At 34.4% G+C, this 17,238-nt stretch overlaps 2 protein-coding genes across 3 annotated transcripts; both read right to left on the bottom strand.

Annotated features, from left to right (window-relative positions):
- Nucleotides 1–1,041: 1,041 nt before the first annotated feature.
- LOC145043755 (LEAF RUST 10 DISEASE-RESISTANCE LOCUS RECEPTOR-LIKE PROTEIN KINASE-like 1.4) lies at nt 1,042–6,964 on the bottom strand. 2 transcript variants are annotated; one of them, XM_078992502.1, is made up of 4 exons: nt 6,139–6,964; nt 3,110–3,139; nt 2,714–3,013; nt 1,042–2,118 (listed from the first exon to the last, which is right to left on the bottom strand). In XM_078992502.1, exons 1-4 carry the CDS (start codon nt 6,887–6,889, stop codon nt 1,181–1,183), a joined length of 2,019 nt encoding a protein of 672 aa, XP_078848628.1. In that variant the 5' UTR covers nt 6,890–6,964; the 3' UTR covers nt 1,042–1,180. The 2 variants fall into 2 exon arrangements, with proteins under 2 accessions (XP_078848628.1, XP_078848627.1); XM_078992501.1 differs by lacking the exon at nt 6,139–6,964 and adding an exon at nt 3,334–4,222.
- A 160-nt stretch (nt 6,965–7,124) lies between these two features.
- Nucleotides 7,125–8,988, bottom strand: LOC145039185 (putative glutamine amidotransferase GAT1_2.1). The gene is made up of 4 exons (XM_078987288.1): nt 8,863–8,988; nt 7,835–8,574; nt 7,544–7,750; nt 7,125–7,454 (listed from the first exon to the last, which is right to left on the bottom strand). Exons 1-4 carry the CDS (start codon nt 8,951–8,953, stop codon nt 7,200–7,202), a joined length of 1,293 nt encoding a protein of 430 aa, XP_078843414.1. The 5' UTR covers nt 8,954–8,988; the 3' UTR covers nt 7,125–7,199.
- Nucleotides 8,989–17,238: the final 8,250 nt, after the last annotated feature.

The raw sequence follows: 17,238 nt of genomic DNA on the forward strand, positions 1-17,238 counted from the left end.
TTTTTAAATACACTAATACCTTATGTGATTATTATATAAAAAATTTGACAAAAAAAAGTTAAAAGTAATGAAATACTTTATATAATACGTTTACTAGTGATGTATGTTTTCCATGTATTTTTACTGTTTTGTATTTACAAATCACTCTTCACAAACACAATGAAAAAATAATTTCTACTTGTAATTGAAACTCACAAACTCACAGAAACCCATTAAAATACGTCCATAACTTTTATAACTAATGCGTAGAGGTGTACACAGATCCGCAGAGGTGTACACTGATCCGCAAATGTGTATAATGATCTACAGAGGTGTACACTGATCCGCAAAGATGTATACTGATGCTCAGAGGTGTACACTGATCCGCAAATGTGTACATTGATCCGCAGAGATGTACACTGATCCCTGTACGGAACCTGTGGTTATTTTCTGAAATGTTCATTTTTGTGGTCATTTTTTTCAAACTCACTCTACATTTTGGTCATTTGCCGAATTTTCTCTTATTTTTTTTCCAAATTTATTGTATACACCTTGCCACGTACGAAATTTAATTATTATTGCAGGTAAAGAAATGAACGAAACAATATTTTTATGATAGTTAATCCGAACCAAACTGGTCATTTTACAGAATTTTCGGTGTTTTGTTATGATATTAACTTTGTTCCATATTTTTTATAAGAGAAATTAAATAGTCTCCTACTTTTTGTTTCTAATATCCTTCTATCTATTTTAGATGGTGACAATTGTCATTAAATTTGATTGAGATTTTGAATTTGTACACTTATTATCATCTTAAATAGGTAGGAAGAAAAGTAGGAACAAAACGTAGAATGATATTTAATTTCCCTTTTTATAATGGATATATATCTTAGGTACATGTTTTGCATATAATGGAGACGAGTATCTGGAGTGTATAAATTGAAGATGGCTAAAAGGCCCTAATCCGATACTATATATACACAAGAATCTTACGTGACACAAGTGAATATTGTTCATTCATTGCATTTACTTTACACACACCACACACGTCGCACTAGGATATATAATTCTCTTACGTTTGATCAATTTAAATTAATGAACATCAAAACTAAAGTCACATACCAAAAAGTGATCATGATTGTAACAAAACTCAAAACACAGTAAGTACATAATCAAACTCTTAATACGCAAGAAAGTTCTATCAACCATCAGAAGAATTTGGCAACGACCCATTAACCAATTTGTTAGTAACACCATACTCCGGCGATGGTGGTTGTGTATTATGATCCTTAAACAACCCACACTCCACCACAAAATCAACAACCTCCGGTTTCTGAGCATTCATTTCATCATTCTGAATCCCTCTCAAAATCTCCACCACCTCCTTCATCGTCGGCCTCATATCCGCCTCCGGTTGCAGACACCGGAAACCCAACTCCGCCACCAACGTAACCATCCGCCTCACCACCCCATCACTCTCAAACCCAATCCTCTCATCCACCAACTCCCCCAACATATGATTCTGAATTTTATTAACCCCCATTGCAGCCAAGTTTATATCAAGCCTATCTCTATTAGTATCAACAGCTTGTAAAGAAGATATGAGCTCGATCAAAACCACCCCGAAACTAAAAACATCACTCTTGTCAGTTAACTGGTAACATTGGTAGTATTCGGGGTCCACATAGCCAGGTGTCCCTTGTGGGGCCGTTGAGACATGTGTCACGTTGTTTGGGAACAATCTTGATAAACCAAAATCAGCAACTTTGACTTTGAAAGTTTTGTCTAAGAGAATGTTGTTGGTTTTCACATCGCGATGTATGATGTCGGATTCGTGGAGGTAGGCTAGTGCTTCGGCTGTTTCTATGGCGATGTTGAGGCGTACAGACCATGGAAACATGTTTGAATTTGAGTTTGATAGTTTGCCATGAAGATGATCGCCTACTGTGCCATTTGGAACGTATTCGTATACGAGTAGTAGTTCGCGGCTTCGTTTTGATGTGCATCCGTATAGTTTTACGAGGTTTTTGTGTTGTAGTTTTGTCAAGATTTCAATTTCGTTCATGAATTGATGTACGCGTTTGAAATTGTTTTCGTATAGACGTTTCACTGCTACTTCTCGCCCATCGAGAAGCTTACCTAGAGAATTTCAAGATTTGTACTGTTAGATACATGGAGTCTATGATTTTATCTAGCTTTGATACCATGTTAGATATGTGGAATTTTTTATTTTCTCTCGAAATGAGAGGTGGGACTATAACATACATATCTAGAGTCAAATAGGACTGTGTCTTGCTGTCTTGTTGATGTGAGACTCTGACGTACATATATAGATATTTGAAATTCTTGATTTTCACATATAATATGATTTTAGCTCTGATGCCATGTTAGATATGTGAAATTCTTGGTTTTCTCTCGAAAATAGAGGTGGGACTCTGACATGGACTGTGTCTAGTTGATTTGAGACTCTAACGTACATACATATATATATATATATATATATATATATATATATATATATATATATATATATATATATATATATGTGTGTGAAATTCTTGATTTCACATATCTGTTGATTTTAGCTTTGATACCATGTTAGATATGTGATATTCTTGATTTTCTCTCGAAAAGAGAGCTGGGACTCTGACATACATATATAGAGACAGATGGGACTGTGTCTAGCTGATGTGAGACTCTATGTTTACAGTATTTAAGGATTATAGTATTTTACCATGATAAACAGTTCCATAACCACCATCACCGAGTTCTCTTGAATCATTGAAGTTATCGGTAGCTAGTTCTAGTTCTTCATAGGTAAAAACTTGAGCTCCAAAATAGTAGCAATTTGTGAAGTCTTTAGTTGTTGGTGAAGGATATGAAGGGATGCTAGAACTGAAATTAGATTGGGTATAACTCTCGGTTTTTAAGGATGATGCTTCTTTTCTATTACGCCTTTTCCTCCTTTGTTTACAAACAAAGATTCCCAATGCAACACCACAAACAACAAGAATCGATCCAAGGGTTGAAAGGACTAGAATTTAAAGAAAAAAACAGCAAAATTTGGTTACTTAAAATGATGATTAGGAAAGAAATTTAAGTCTATTTAATGATAGAATAGAATCCATACTTATAGTCACAGGCCCTTTCCTTGAATTCCCTACAAATAAACAGAATTTCAAGAAAATATTAGCTTCCAAATCATCCTATCAAAATAATTACTTAAAAGATAACACCCATAAAAGATTGAAATATCCCACTTGGGAAATATTACGAATATGACTATAACTATAAGCATGTATTGAAATTGTTGGGTTTGAGTGATATAATATGAGAAGGCATTATGTCGAACACCTGGTGGGATACATATACTACTGTTGCAAATACAAATAGGTTGGCTTGTAGCAACGTTGAATCCACATTGCCCTTGCAACCTACCACACTCTAAACACTTCTCATCAAACGGATTACTGTAGGTAACCTGAAAACCCATAGTCAAAGCTTCTGCAAGAGTCAACATACTTTGATTGAGATCATCAGCAACAGTTCTTAACAACGGAGTCCTCACACCCTTAAAACAGTGTATCATCTTTAATATCGGTTCAATAGGAACATTCCCGATTAAAAAGTACGAATCTGTAAGATCCACACCACCTACGTCACAAAAAAACCGGTGTTGTAGTTGGATAGGCATGAGCGACGAACTACATCCAAAGAAAATGGTGAGATCAACATTCTCAACGCCACCAGCATCAAAGTAATTCGAATCGAGAGTTGAATTAAGAAAGGTGGTAGGACATGGATTGTTCCATAAGTCCGATCTGGCTAGTACGAGGGTTTTTGCGGTCAAGTTAGCTTCGAGAACCCGGTAAGTAACTGGTTCGGAGATTAACTCAGGGTACTCGTTTGTAGTACAGGTAAGTCGGAATTCAGGTGGACCACAGTGATCGGGTCGATCACCGCCGGTGAAAGGGTAGCTGAGGTTGTGGATGTTGCCACAAGAGAAAGTTCCGTCGCAACCTGGGAAGGAGGGGAAGGTGGGTTCTGTAAGAGATACGGCGAGGTGGCCGGAGTAGAGGAGGAGGAGGAGGAAGGTGGCGGAGGAGAGATATGGCGGAGGCATTTTGGGAGAGATTGTAATAGTGAAGCGCCATTTTAATCGGCCAAAAAGTGGCACAAAGGTTTTGAAATTAACGGGAAAAATCCGAAACTTGAGTAGTTTGATTCGGGGCCCCGAAATTAATATACGATTTTTCAGTCAGTTATTGTTGATTTTATCTTCCATGTGTTTTATTTTAATCACAAAACGAAGATGTCATCCATAAAGTTATAAGAAAACCGAAATAAAATGAATAAAAAGAAGAAAAAAAACCATGTGGTTCTTCAAAAGTATACATTAAATAAATTACAAAAAGTAGAGTAAGTAATGGTGGGCAAAAAAATTAATCTCTTAAAAATTAATATACAACTGGTCAAATTACATAGAAATCATAGTAGTTTGGATTTTTTTTTTTTTTTTTTTTTTTTTTTTTTTTTTTGAAGTAAAGAAAAAAAAAATCCTTTTTTAAATAAAAAAAAGGCCATTGGAATCTATCATACTCCTATAGTGGATGTTCAAACAAGAACACTTACTTGGCATCCAAACTTATTGGCGAGTTTATGTTATATTGGTGGGTCACTTGACCCACCTTGTTTATATTTTTGTATAATGAAATTAAAAATTGTGATCTATCTAAAAAATGCAAATGAACCATCTTACTATTTTGGCCTTATTATTTTGGAAAAAAAAATGTATAAACTAGATTTTTGAAGTCCATAATCTATATTTTAATAGCCTAATATATTTTAATATATAATCCAATAATCTTAGTCTAATACAAACTACAATAGAAAAAAAAAAAAAAAAAAAATTAAGTCACAAATCAATCGTTTCACAGCATGTTAACCTTCAACCTTCAATTTTTCATTATCGCCGATCAAATTTGCGACCGCCGGTAAATATCAATAGAATACATTAGGTCAAATCACTCAAATGAATTGTTTGAGTATAAATACTAGTTGTTTTGACCTAAAATGGAAAATATCAAACTCTAAAACAAATCTTACTGTGATGAAATATAAAGGCAAATATGATATATGAATTATCTATGACCATTCACTCATTGTTTGGTTTTAGTGATCATGTTATATGTGTTTTAATGAATAATTATAGCCTAAACTTAATATTGTAAATAGGTTGGGTAAAATGGTTGAAATCCATTGATACGTTGGATAAGGGTATGAGTTTAATCATTCAAAACCCTACGGGTTAGGGGTCAAGTTTGGATCATTATTTGAAAATTGTTTAACGGGTTTGAATCAAAGCCGATCCGCTCCAAATCAGTTCCATTCTGAGGCCTAATTGGTATAAAGTACAATGCAATAAAATTAAAACAAGATAAAAGTTGTGTAAATTACGCGAGAAATTCTTTAATTGAGAAGTCTTTCATTATTTATTAGTCTACCATGGACCAACAACTATCATTTGAATAATGCAACATGGGAAGAACCACAATTATATATATTTTGCAGGCTTTTTAATCTAATATCCACTTTATCAATATATAATTTATGCAAGGTTCATCTCAGTTAATTTCATTATAAAATGCTATTTCTAATTTTCTATATTAAAATAATGAAGCGTTAGTTGAGTAAGTATATTAACAACTAAAAAGCTTATGAGAAACCACGTCAAGATAAACATGTATAAGTTATAACGTGAACTCTAATTCTTATTTCTTAAGTCATAATAAACATATACTTTTGCACGTCAATTGGTCAAATTAATTACCGTAAATTCTAATCCACCATGCTTAAATTTGAATCGAACTCTCCTTCTAAACAAAACTTAGGTTTCTTACCATTACCATACTTTGGCTAGAGGTGTACCCAAAAAGACCAAAGCTTACAAACTTTTTCATACTTTAGTGTCCAGTTAACAGACCTAATTTTTGTATTCGAAATGATCAGGCCAAAAACCAATCAGGGTTTTTTCTAGATCGGACTGGCCAAAATCTTTTGGCCAGTCTTGCATAGTCCATGTGGACCTCTAATTTGTCAATAACCTATTGCGAAATATAATTCATTTTGATAAAAACAAAATAAAATTTTGTTTCTTACTTGATGACGGTGATGACTCGTCTCGAGTTTTGTTAACTCCGTCACAACTATCTGCCAAAAAAACCTGATCCGGACAGCTACAGGCGGTCAGGCGTGTACTATTATCATACACGCATTGTCCGCCAGACTGGTTGCACCCGGTGCAAACCTCATCATCCACCTTCCACCTAACCTCAAACCCGTTTCCCACAACCCGACCCGACGCATTCGGTTCCACAAACTCAACCGGAACCGGAACCACAACACTACTTCCACAATCCCCGGGCCCATGTACCCCTACCGTCAAAAAGACCGGTTTACCCCCATTGTTACCACACAAATCAAACCCACCTCCCATTCCGTTCCAAGAATCCGGACACCCGAAAAGGAAGCTCATGTTCATGTAGCCGGAATTGTAATCGAAAAGGTTGTAATCCATAGTGGTGTTGACTTGATCTTGTGGACATATTGACTCGATCATATCTTCTCGAACAATCTTCAAAATCTGGACCGTTGGATCGAAGTTCTGAATCCGGTAAGTCATGTTCTTGATGGTAATGGTAGGTGGGTTATGGTCATCACAGTTGATTTCAAAACCCGGGTATCCGCAGTGTGTGGGATCGTTTTGTCTCCGAAATGGAAATTGGAAGCCAGAAATAGTCCCACAAGTGAAGGAATCATTGCATGTGGCATAGAATTTGTCTATGGTGGTTGAACATTCTCCAAGAACAATCAAAGTAAGAAAATTTAGGAGAAAATGTTTGGGATTCATGGAGGATTAGAGAGGATTTTGAGTTGTGAAATTCCTAGAAATGGATAGATTCTTGGATTGTTTCAAAGATAGGATAAAGCTGACTTATGAGTTGTGATAAAATAGCTATGAGTTGTTCTTCTGTCGATTTCATGTTGACTTTTGATTCTTCAAGACTCGTTGACTTTTATAGTGTTGGATTGTCGTTTTAAGCTATATATACAAGTATATGTAATATATTAATATATTAGTAGTGTAAGTTTATAAGATTCCATGAGTTTTTTTACAAGACTAAATGGGATGAAAAAAATAAGTTGAAAAAGTGTCTGAATCAGGAAGATCGATCAAGACTTGAAGAATCTTGAAGCTTTTTGTCTAACACTTCAGAGCTTATCTTCTCCATCATGTGGTAGAATAGAGATAAATCCGATAACTGTTCAACTGTCATTTTCCCCATCATAACTCTCGCTAATTTCTCTCTTTCTTCATTTAGCTTCATTTTCTCCATGTATGAAGATGAATTTCTTACTGTTGCTCCCATTTGTTTCAGTCTTTTCTCTTGTTGCAAACTTAACGCTGTGTTTGACTGAAATCGATTAAAAAACTCCATGATTGAGTGAAGAGAAGAATATATGAGTTTTTATGATGGTGGTTTAGTTCATGTATATACATTACCTCAAGAAATTCTGCTCCTGGTTTGAGATCAGACTCTTCAGATGGATGATAATGGTTACCTATTGTGTATATGTTTCTTGCAAGAGAGAAGCTATGAACAATAACCTTTCTTCTTTGTTCCAAATCTTTATCAAGCTTTAAAGAATTCTCTACTTTCAATATGTTGTTAAGCTTCTTCTGATATGCCAACACTGCTTTCACAAATTCCTTTAAAGAAAGGAAAATTCAGTCAACAATGGCGGAGATTGAAAAAAAGTTGATTGAAAGAGAAGATTATTAGATTTTATTCACCTTATAAGCAGCAGGGCATCCAGGATAATCGAATTCATTTGAAGCATTTGAAGATAATTTCCTCATTCTCTCAGGATGAAACTGTAATCCCATTATAAACTTACCTTCTTCAGGATTATAAGAGTCAGGATCATAAAACCCTTCTATCAATCCATCTGGTGCAAACGCCATGGGCTTGAAACGTTGTGCTAATCTCTTAACCCCTTGATGATGATAACTATTGACCTTAATCTCCATCTTGTCATCTTCAAGAGAATCGTGAAACCATTGATGCAAAGGGGTGTTCTTCACAATTTTGACCAAATGTCTATGTCCATCGTAGTTTTCATAATCGATATGACTCACTTTCTTCACTTGTGGAGAGTTTTTCGCTATTTCCTTCTCAATGTCTTGGTAAAGCGTACCTCCACATGCTACATTTAGAATCTGTGAACCTCTGCATATTCCCAAGTAAGGAATGTTTCGTTCTAAGCAGAGTTTTGCAAGAGATAGTTCGATAATGTCCTTTTCTTTGTCGATTGTGGTGTCGCTGGAATGGAGGAGTCTGATTTCATCCAACTCTTCGGGTGATAGAATCGTTGTTTCGGATTCGTAAAGCGATGGATCGATGTCTTCGCCTTCGCATAGAAGAACTCCATGGATTGGCTCGAAGCTCTCTAGTAACATGTTGACTCCGGTCACTCGAGGGACAATCACTGGAACAGCTCCATATCCGACAATTAGATCTAGATGATATTCACCTGGTAAGAAAAGTACTATTAGGTCACAGAAAAACAAAATTCGCACTGAAAATCTTAACATGGATTCAAGTAGTTCGTGGAATTGAACACTAAATTGAATCGAATCGAAGTGTGGACTGACTATTTAACAATAAATCATGAAAAAAAGACTTCAAATTAATCAAAGGAATGTGGACATGCATGAGAAAAAGACGATGATTATAAAGTTCGTGATTCGATTGGGGTTGCATGAGAAATTGAAAATGAGTGATTGATCAGAAGAATAAACGAAGTAGAAGAATCATATACCGACGAAATCAACGAACTTGTTCTTGCGAAGGCTTCTTCTGGATACTATGAGCACGCGAGGTAAGATGGTGGCGAGATCGGTGGTTAACATGGCGGTGTGAGTTTGAGAGAAGGAAAGAAGGTGCAATCGTGTTTGCGTATGAAAAACAATTTTTATATTGTTTAATAAATATCAAATATTTAAAACGATTTTTAAGTTTCTTACATAATTAACATCTTTAAAATTTTGTTTGAATGTCCTAAACTCGTGAAAATTGAAAATTAATTTTGACTAAGATACATTTGCAAAATCAAAAAGATATTTTGGTTGCATTTGGAGATTTGACAATGAATATTTAACATAAAAAATATTATCAATTTAAAAGCTATTCATAAGCATTTAAGAAAAAAATCTTAAGGTTTTTAGTTAATTTTTAAGATTGACTTAAAAAAAATATATTTATATATTTATCTTTTTAAATAATTGTTTTTTTATATATAATTTATACATTTTAAAAATTTTCAAAATATTTATATTAAAATTTATATAACAAATAAAAGCTAAGTTATCCACTATTTGTATCAACTATAGTCACCAACTGCTACCTAGTTTTATCAAATAGGTCATCATCATCATTATTATTATTATTATTATTATTATTATTATTATTATTTTGAAAATACATATGAGTTAAGATTTTAAATGTATTTTGCATTTTTGTAACTAATTTGATTATGTTATTAATAAATTAAAAATATGGTAATTTAAAAAACACTTTTACTGAATTATGACAGAGAAAGGTTAGGGGATTCCAAATGTAAATGTAAATTTTAATTGAGTTTAAATTTTATAAAGAATTCAAACATTATGTATAACAAATTTATAAGATGCAAAAAATATCATTAGATCCGAAAGTGTGTGGAAAGCTTCTCTCATTTTTTGCATTACATGGTATTCTTTCTCTCACTTTTTTTCCCTTACCAAATTTAGAGTGTGTGCTTTCATTTTTTTTTAAATATATTTCATATAAATATTATACTTATTTTGTTGAAAATTAAAAAACCATAATTTTGATATATATATATATATATATATATATATATATATATATATATATATATATATATATATATATATATATATATATATATATATATAATTATGAAGTAGGTATATATAATTTAATAAATATTAAAAAGCTAAAAAATTAAAAATAAAAATAATATTGATGAGAAGAAAAAAAAGGGATAAACTCCCCTTGTTTTTTTCCCTCACCCTATTCTACTCACCCATAGTAAAGTGTTCCAGAATGAGAAAGGTTTCCCCCACTCGTTTCACTTAGTACACAGTCCAACCTAATGTTACATGTGTATATAGAATTGTTTGGAAGAACAACCATAAGTCATGTAAGAGGAAAAACATATATTGCTGACGTATTTTTATATTTCCAAAGTCGATCCATTTTTTAATGAGAGTGATATTTTTTTGTGTTTTTTTATCTATCTATTTAAAAAAAAGTTGTTAACATGAATCAAAAACCATAAATAAAAATATCACTTTCATTTTCTAATACCAATTTCATATTTCCATTAGTCAAATTAATTAGAAAAATGATTTTTATTTCTTTCTAATAATCATTTTAAATTAGTTAATTAACATTTGACCATCTGATATACTGAGAACGAGTAAGGTCGTGGTCTATGTGGCCACAGAAGTTCATAGTGCAAACCATCCCAACCTTTCGTGGTCGGCCATAGTCATACTCAATTGTGGTGCAGACGACGAACGTAAATGGCCAATATGGAAATAGGAGGAATAGTGCATGCAACGGGTTTTGCGCTTTAGAGGGAAAGAGATAATCAAAACTTTTAGAAATTGTCAGTTTCAGTCTATATATTTTTGCATATTAAGAAAACTGACCCCATTTTTTATTGTATTTTTTAACTGAAAAAAAAATGATGTGGAATGGCATGGTAGTGGTGGGTTTGCCATAGATTTAACGGTAGTTAATGGTGATGATGCGACACCCACTACTATAGTTATTAGTGGTGGGTATAACGTACGACCTTAAATTTGTGAATAAGACTACATCTTCCTACTATATGGATATTGATAACATTGACCGAACTATGTTAATCATTGTGTCTTTATAAATGTGATTTTCTTGATTATTTTAGAAGTGATGTCCGAGTCATTGTTTAGATGTGTCGTGAGGTTATGTCTCGTTCATTAGTATGCTCGTTGGAGCAGTGTGATAGTGATGATTCGTCAGGAGGTCAAGTGAGATACGGAAGCTGTTCTGGGTATGCTTTTCCAATTAAGGGATTTTTTAGGTGATCATGGTCAATATGTTTTGAGTGCTCGTTTCTTCGTGCATAACCATGTTCTTAGTTAAATGGATTGTGATATATATATATATATATATATATATATATATATATATATATATATATATATATATACTAGGTTAAAACTTGTGGAAACCACGGATAATAATGGAAACATTATTGATAATATAAAATAGTAATAAAAAATTATAAATTTATTAAATTACAAAGATATAATTTTTGTCGATTAGTTAAAATTAATATATACATTATTTTGAACTTATGTATACGTTCTGTTGGACATTTATACAGTGACGAATGGTTTCATCACGACTAATAGCTTATTTTTGGCAAATAGTTTACAGACGATTACAGTTTGGATGATAATTATGTGAATCTTTAATATGTAATATATATATTTTTTCAACACATATCAACGTCTTCGTATTACTGTGAATTACTTGATCATTTCAACACAAAGTCCAAGATATAACATTGGTTCCAAATGATGTTTGACCAATAGATTTTGCAAGTAAATCCACTTTAGTGTTTCTAGCAGGAACTTATGTGAGAAACATAGATAAAACACAAAGAATTAAAGTATAATGCTAAAATACGATAAATAAATAAATAAAATGAAAGTATAGTGTTATTTTTGCATTTAATCCATAACTATAATGTTAACCACAGAAGCATGAATATACCTTATAATCTTGTTGTTTTCATATGCTTAGATCTAGGATTTAATGCTAGTTTTGGTCCATTTGTTGGTTATATGATGGAGTTTGAGTAACTCTAGGTTCATAAGTGTAATACTCGTGTTTCCTGCTAGATTAAGTCATAGTCTATAATCGCCTTAGTCAACAATTGTAATCTTTTTATGAATGAATAAGAAAAGTATATTCATATATTTATGTGTTTATATGTTTTATAGGATATTAAGTGTATTTAATAATAAAATGAATTAAATTAAATTACGCGTCGAAGATAAAAGATTACTTACGACAAATAATCTTAACCTAGTTGTAATATACGTCATAAGGATTTCGGAGATATAAGGAGTGTTCAAATCAAACTTCATATGAAGGAGTTATGCTTGTTTAATGTTTCGCAATTAAACCGGCACAACTATGCGTCTTGTAAAAAGTAGATTTTTGATAAGTTACTTTTTTGCCTAAGATTTCGAAACAAAAGTCATAGTAGTCCCTAAATTGAGACCGTGCATTTAGAGAACATCAAAATCTGACTTCATGAGAGGAAATTATGATTTTTCTAAGATTCGGCATAACAACATTTTGCTTAAAAATCAAATTTTAGATCAGTCGACTGTTAGTCGAAATAATCTAAATGAGAGTTGAGGATCTTGTTAATAGGAGTTCAAAGATAAAATATATGTTGAAAATGGACACTGAATGAGTGTGTAACACCCGTGTCCAGATTGGCTAAACTTAATTGTAGCAAGGACCTAAGATGGAATTTTGAAGGAAACTCTATGTCGCGTCGTGACCAAGGAAGGACACGACATGGCATTGGTTAATTGTTTGCATGAATACTTTTGGACCACCATGGCGTGGCCAAGGAAGGCCACGACGTGGCAGCTGATCAAGCCCGAATCCGTGACTCTTTTAGGGTTCCCTTCGTATTTAAGCCCCTCTAACTCGATTCTAGGGTTCATTTCTCGGCCTGTATCCGCCTAAACCTCATAAAAGCCCTAATCCTTTCCTTCTTGGTGGTTTTGGTGCTTTTGAAAGAAAGTGAGGAAGAATTAGTGCAAGAATCAAGCAAGCAACACCTTATCATCTTTGTTATCACCTTTTGGACCATTTGTAAGGATCCAAGTCTTTAATTTTGAGTTATTCTCTTAAATCTACGTTATTTTCATCCCTTTTTGGTTCATAAATTTGATTGAGTGAATGGATGGAATAAAGTTGGTAAGTTTATTGCTCTCTAGTGTCCCTTGAGCATCATATCTTATGGATCTAAAGTTTAGTTATGATTTGTGAATGTTGCGTGAGTTTTAGGCCATTTGATCTAAGTTGAGTTAAGGACATGCATGGGGCGTGCATGTCCATCAAGTAATCTTTTTTATGGACCTTTGGTACCCCCCCCCCCCCCCCCCCGCCCTTTAGCTTCTGGAAGAGTTATGGTTAAGGAATTTTTCGGCTTAAGGGTATAATGGCTAAGCCATTATAGATTTTGCTTTATTTGGACCTAGGATTTGAGATCTTGATTCACTCTTTGAGTGTCTTAATGGATAGAGTTGGAAACTTTATTCATTTGGACTATAGTTTGGACCTAATATAAGTTTTGGAGATCTTAGAATCGAGGAAAGCAGCTTAATCCATTAGGTTATTGGAAACCTAGTGCTCAAGATGTGGCCATACATCGCCACAACGTGCCGACTGGGAATTTCCCATATGTTTTGTTGGGTGAAGGCCACGACATGGCGGTCAACTAAAGTCAACTTTGACTGTTGACTTTTTTCCATGGGTTGACTTTTTGGTCAATCTTTATTTTTAAAAGGTAGACTTAGGGTTTTCCTTGTATGGACTGTTAGGAGGTATTTTGCACCAATTTTTTGGCATTGAAAGTTGTTGTTGGTGATCTGTGCAGCATCGTGATTTACGTGAACCTCGTTACTGTACTCGGAATAGAAGGCACCAATGTCGGCCATTGGCTTATGTTATATATGAAGAACAGGGGGTGCCCCTTGTTATTTGTATAAAAGACCCGAAGATGGCTCTCGGAAAATTATATGCAAGACCGGGGATTGGACATGGCTGATGTATATAGTATGATCGTTGTCTCTATGATACTTGTATGGAAGACAAGGAGGTGGCTATTGGCACTTGTCTGTAAGACCTAGGGTTTTGGCCCCTGGCCTGGCAAGGAAAGACCATGAAATGGCTCATGGAATAATGGAAAGACTATGGTTAACACATAACAATCTCTATTGTATGAAAATGAAGGGCTTTGTGCTTACGATTTATGTTTATGGTTTCAAGTACTTCCAGTTTGAAAATGAAGGGCCCAACGTGACTACACAACATCCCATAGAGTTTCATTTCACATTGATAAGTTTTACTCTGATTTTTAAATGTCATTTTTATCTTGAATGGTTTTGAGAACAATTTGTATAAATTATTGTTTTAAAAATGAAAAATTTTCCTTGGATTTTCGGGACGTTAGAAGTTGGTATCAAAGCTTTGGTTTAAGGGATTCAGGCACACTCTCGGGTGTGACTGAACTCAAACTAAGGAGTTGATAATCTTTTTAAAAGAAAAAAAATCCTAACAACACTTTTGTAAAGAAAAAGGGGGTGTGATGTGTGTAATCACCCGAGATCAAGTAAGTGATTCTCAGAATACTCATACATGTTTATATGTTATATGATATGAATGTTTGCATGCTAGGATAAAGCTAGGGATACTTTTAGGAATTTCATGATAGACTGGCCTGATATGTGATGCCTTATAGCCTAAGAAGCATTGGATGTTATGCTAGTTTGGGAATATGTATTAGTAGCAGTAATTGCTAAGTGTATGCTTTAAAAATTGTATACGGTTATGATCATATAGCCCTAGAATGACTAATTTGGCTTTATTTCTTGTTCCTCATTTGGTTGTGTTCACAGGGTAGAGTCTTTTATTTGACAGACTATTTGATCCTGTATTGTGTATAATTTTCATGCATAAGGCAACTAGCAGTGAGAGTAAAAGTTCCTAGCATGGTAGTAGCAAGTGAGATTAAGATCTCCTTTATTTGATTTGTGGCTTGGAGTGTTACTATGTGATTGCTACTTGCTTTATGCTTTGTGGGACCCTTATTGATGTAAGTTAACCACAAATTGAATACGTTAAGTCACATGCTGCAAAGGTTAAATAATCTCAAAGTGATGGATTTAGCCCTATTGCGCAGCTCTTGTTTGAGCCTAACCGTTTTGGGTTTGAGTCTTTTACTCGAAGGACTATGTAACATCCTAAAATTTACAACAAAAAATTTCATTTTTAATTAAATAATTCATAAAACAAATTATTAGAAACATCATTGAGTTATCTCATATCATAAAAACCCATAAGTCATATGTCTCAAAAAAAGTCATAATAATGTCAGAGTACAAATCCCAAGAGCATCATAATGCGGATAAATAGTGGTGTGATGCGCTGCAGTCATGCCGACTCTTTTCTTTTCGACGAAGAAGTACTTGAAACCAAAACTGAAAACCATAAGCACAAAGCTTAGTGATTTCCCCCATCATACCACATACCATACAATAAACATACTGTCAGATATATTTGGGTGCCCGACCTACCCTGCTGAGCATACTGGGGTGCTCATCCTACCCCTGTTAGGCATACCGGGGTGTCCAACCTACCCATGTCATACATACTAGGTTATCTGACCTACCCCTATCAGGCATATCTAGGTGCCCGACCTGCCCTCCAATTATCACAAAGACAATCGTCTAAACTATAAACAACTACTAGTGGGCCGACATTGGTGCCTTCGACCCACTTTTATTGGAAGGTGACCCACCTCAAATATCGTGAAGTATCTGAACTGCCCTCGACTCTGAATCAGCTCCACTCAAACTCTTACACATAAAAGATTTCATTTAATTACCCCTTCAATACTCATAACTCCCTTAAGGGTCAACTTTGGTTAAAGTCAAAGTCAAGGTCAACATCCTAGTCAAAGTAAACAATCTAGTCAATGTCAACATCCTGGGTTGACTCAACTCGCTGAGTTGGTCCATTAACTCGTTGAGTTCCATGAATCATGAACCCTTAATTCACGATCCAACTCGTCGAGTTCTTTCACAACTCATCGAGTTCCTCATATCCATAGAATCGGGACAGCCGACCCAACTCATCGAGTTCCTATGTGAACTCCTCGAGTTCTTCATTCTATTATTCCCTCTTAATGGATTAAGTCACTACTCTTCAGATCTAAGCTCCATGCTTCATAAACATACTGAAAATTTCATTTTAAGGGTAAAGTTTCAAGCTTTACCCATTAGTACCCTCCATAATGGATTTAGCTCAAACCCTAACTCTTAAGGACCTCAATCTTGGTACACAAGCCATCAATACTTCAAGATAGGATGCACAAACAGAGATATGGACCTTAGGGACTAAATGAACACATAAAGTCTCTACCTTTCTCTCCATGCATGGCCTTTTGGAGCTTAAAAGGCCAAAATAACATTCTAAAGCTTGCATGGGGCTTCTATGGTCATAAAGTTTGCACCTTTATGCAATGAAAGCCCTCCATGGTTCCAGATCTGATGATATAATCATTTGGGACGTCTAAGTCCCAAAAGCTAGTATTTTTCGACAAAAACATAAATAAATCACTCTAAAACTAGATCTAAACATTGATTAGTCAAAATAGGAGATTTATACCTTTAATGAACCATAAATGAGGCTAGACTTTTGGATCTATTCTTCTTCAACCCTTCCTTGCTCCTTCTTCAAGTGTCTTCTTATTCAAAACTACAAATAATGCACCAAGAATGGCTCAAAACTCTCGAAAGTGTATTAGGGTTTTGTAGCTAGGGTTTGGGATGATGGAGGCTGTAAATGAGGCCAGGTTATGGGGTTAAGGTGGTCGAGTTGATCTTCCAAAATGCGCATGTCCCATATCTCCTACTTGTCGAGTTTTTTCCTTAAACTCAGCAAGTTGACCTTTAGAATTGATGTTTTATTGTCATAACTACCCCTCTAAATTCCAGGTGTTACAAATTATCTAAGCTTTGTTGCATGTGATTTTATTCATGAAGTAGTTACCTGACATTAATGGGAGTTATTCAGCAGCTAATGGTAGGTTGAGATCAGGAACCTAGGAGAGCCTAGGAAGTGTTTTAGTGGGTACATATGTGTTGTATAGCCAGTACTTGGAGTACCAGTTTGAGAAGGTGACTTATAGGATTCAGGATAATTCCTGAGGAAAGTATGGATAGGTGTGGAAGGTAGTATTAGGCCCATACTATTGAATGAACAAGATCCATACTCGAATCAAGGAGAGTCACAGAGAATCTAGGAAGCCTATATGATGAGGAGTTTTGTG

The sequence above is a fragment of the Lactuca saligna genome, chromosome 4 (assembly GCF_052625555.1).
Source record: "Lactuca saligna cultivar CGN05327 chromosome 4, ASM5262555v1, whole genome shotgun sequence".
NCBI classification, from domain to species: domain Eukaryota; kingdom Viridiplantae; phylum Streptophyta; class Magnoliopsida; order Asterales; family Asteraceae; genus Lactuca; species Lactuca saligna.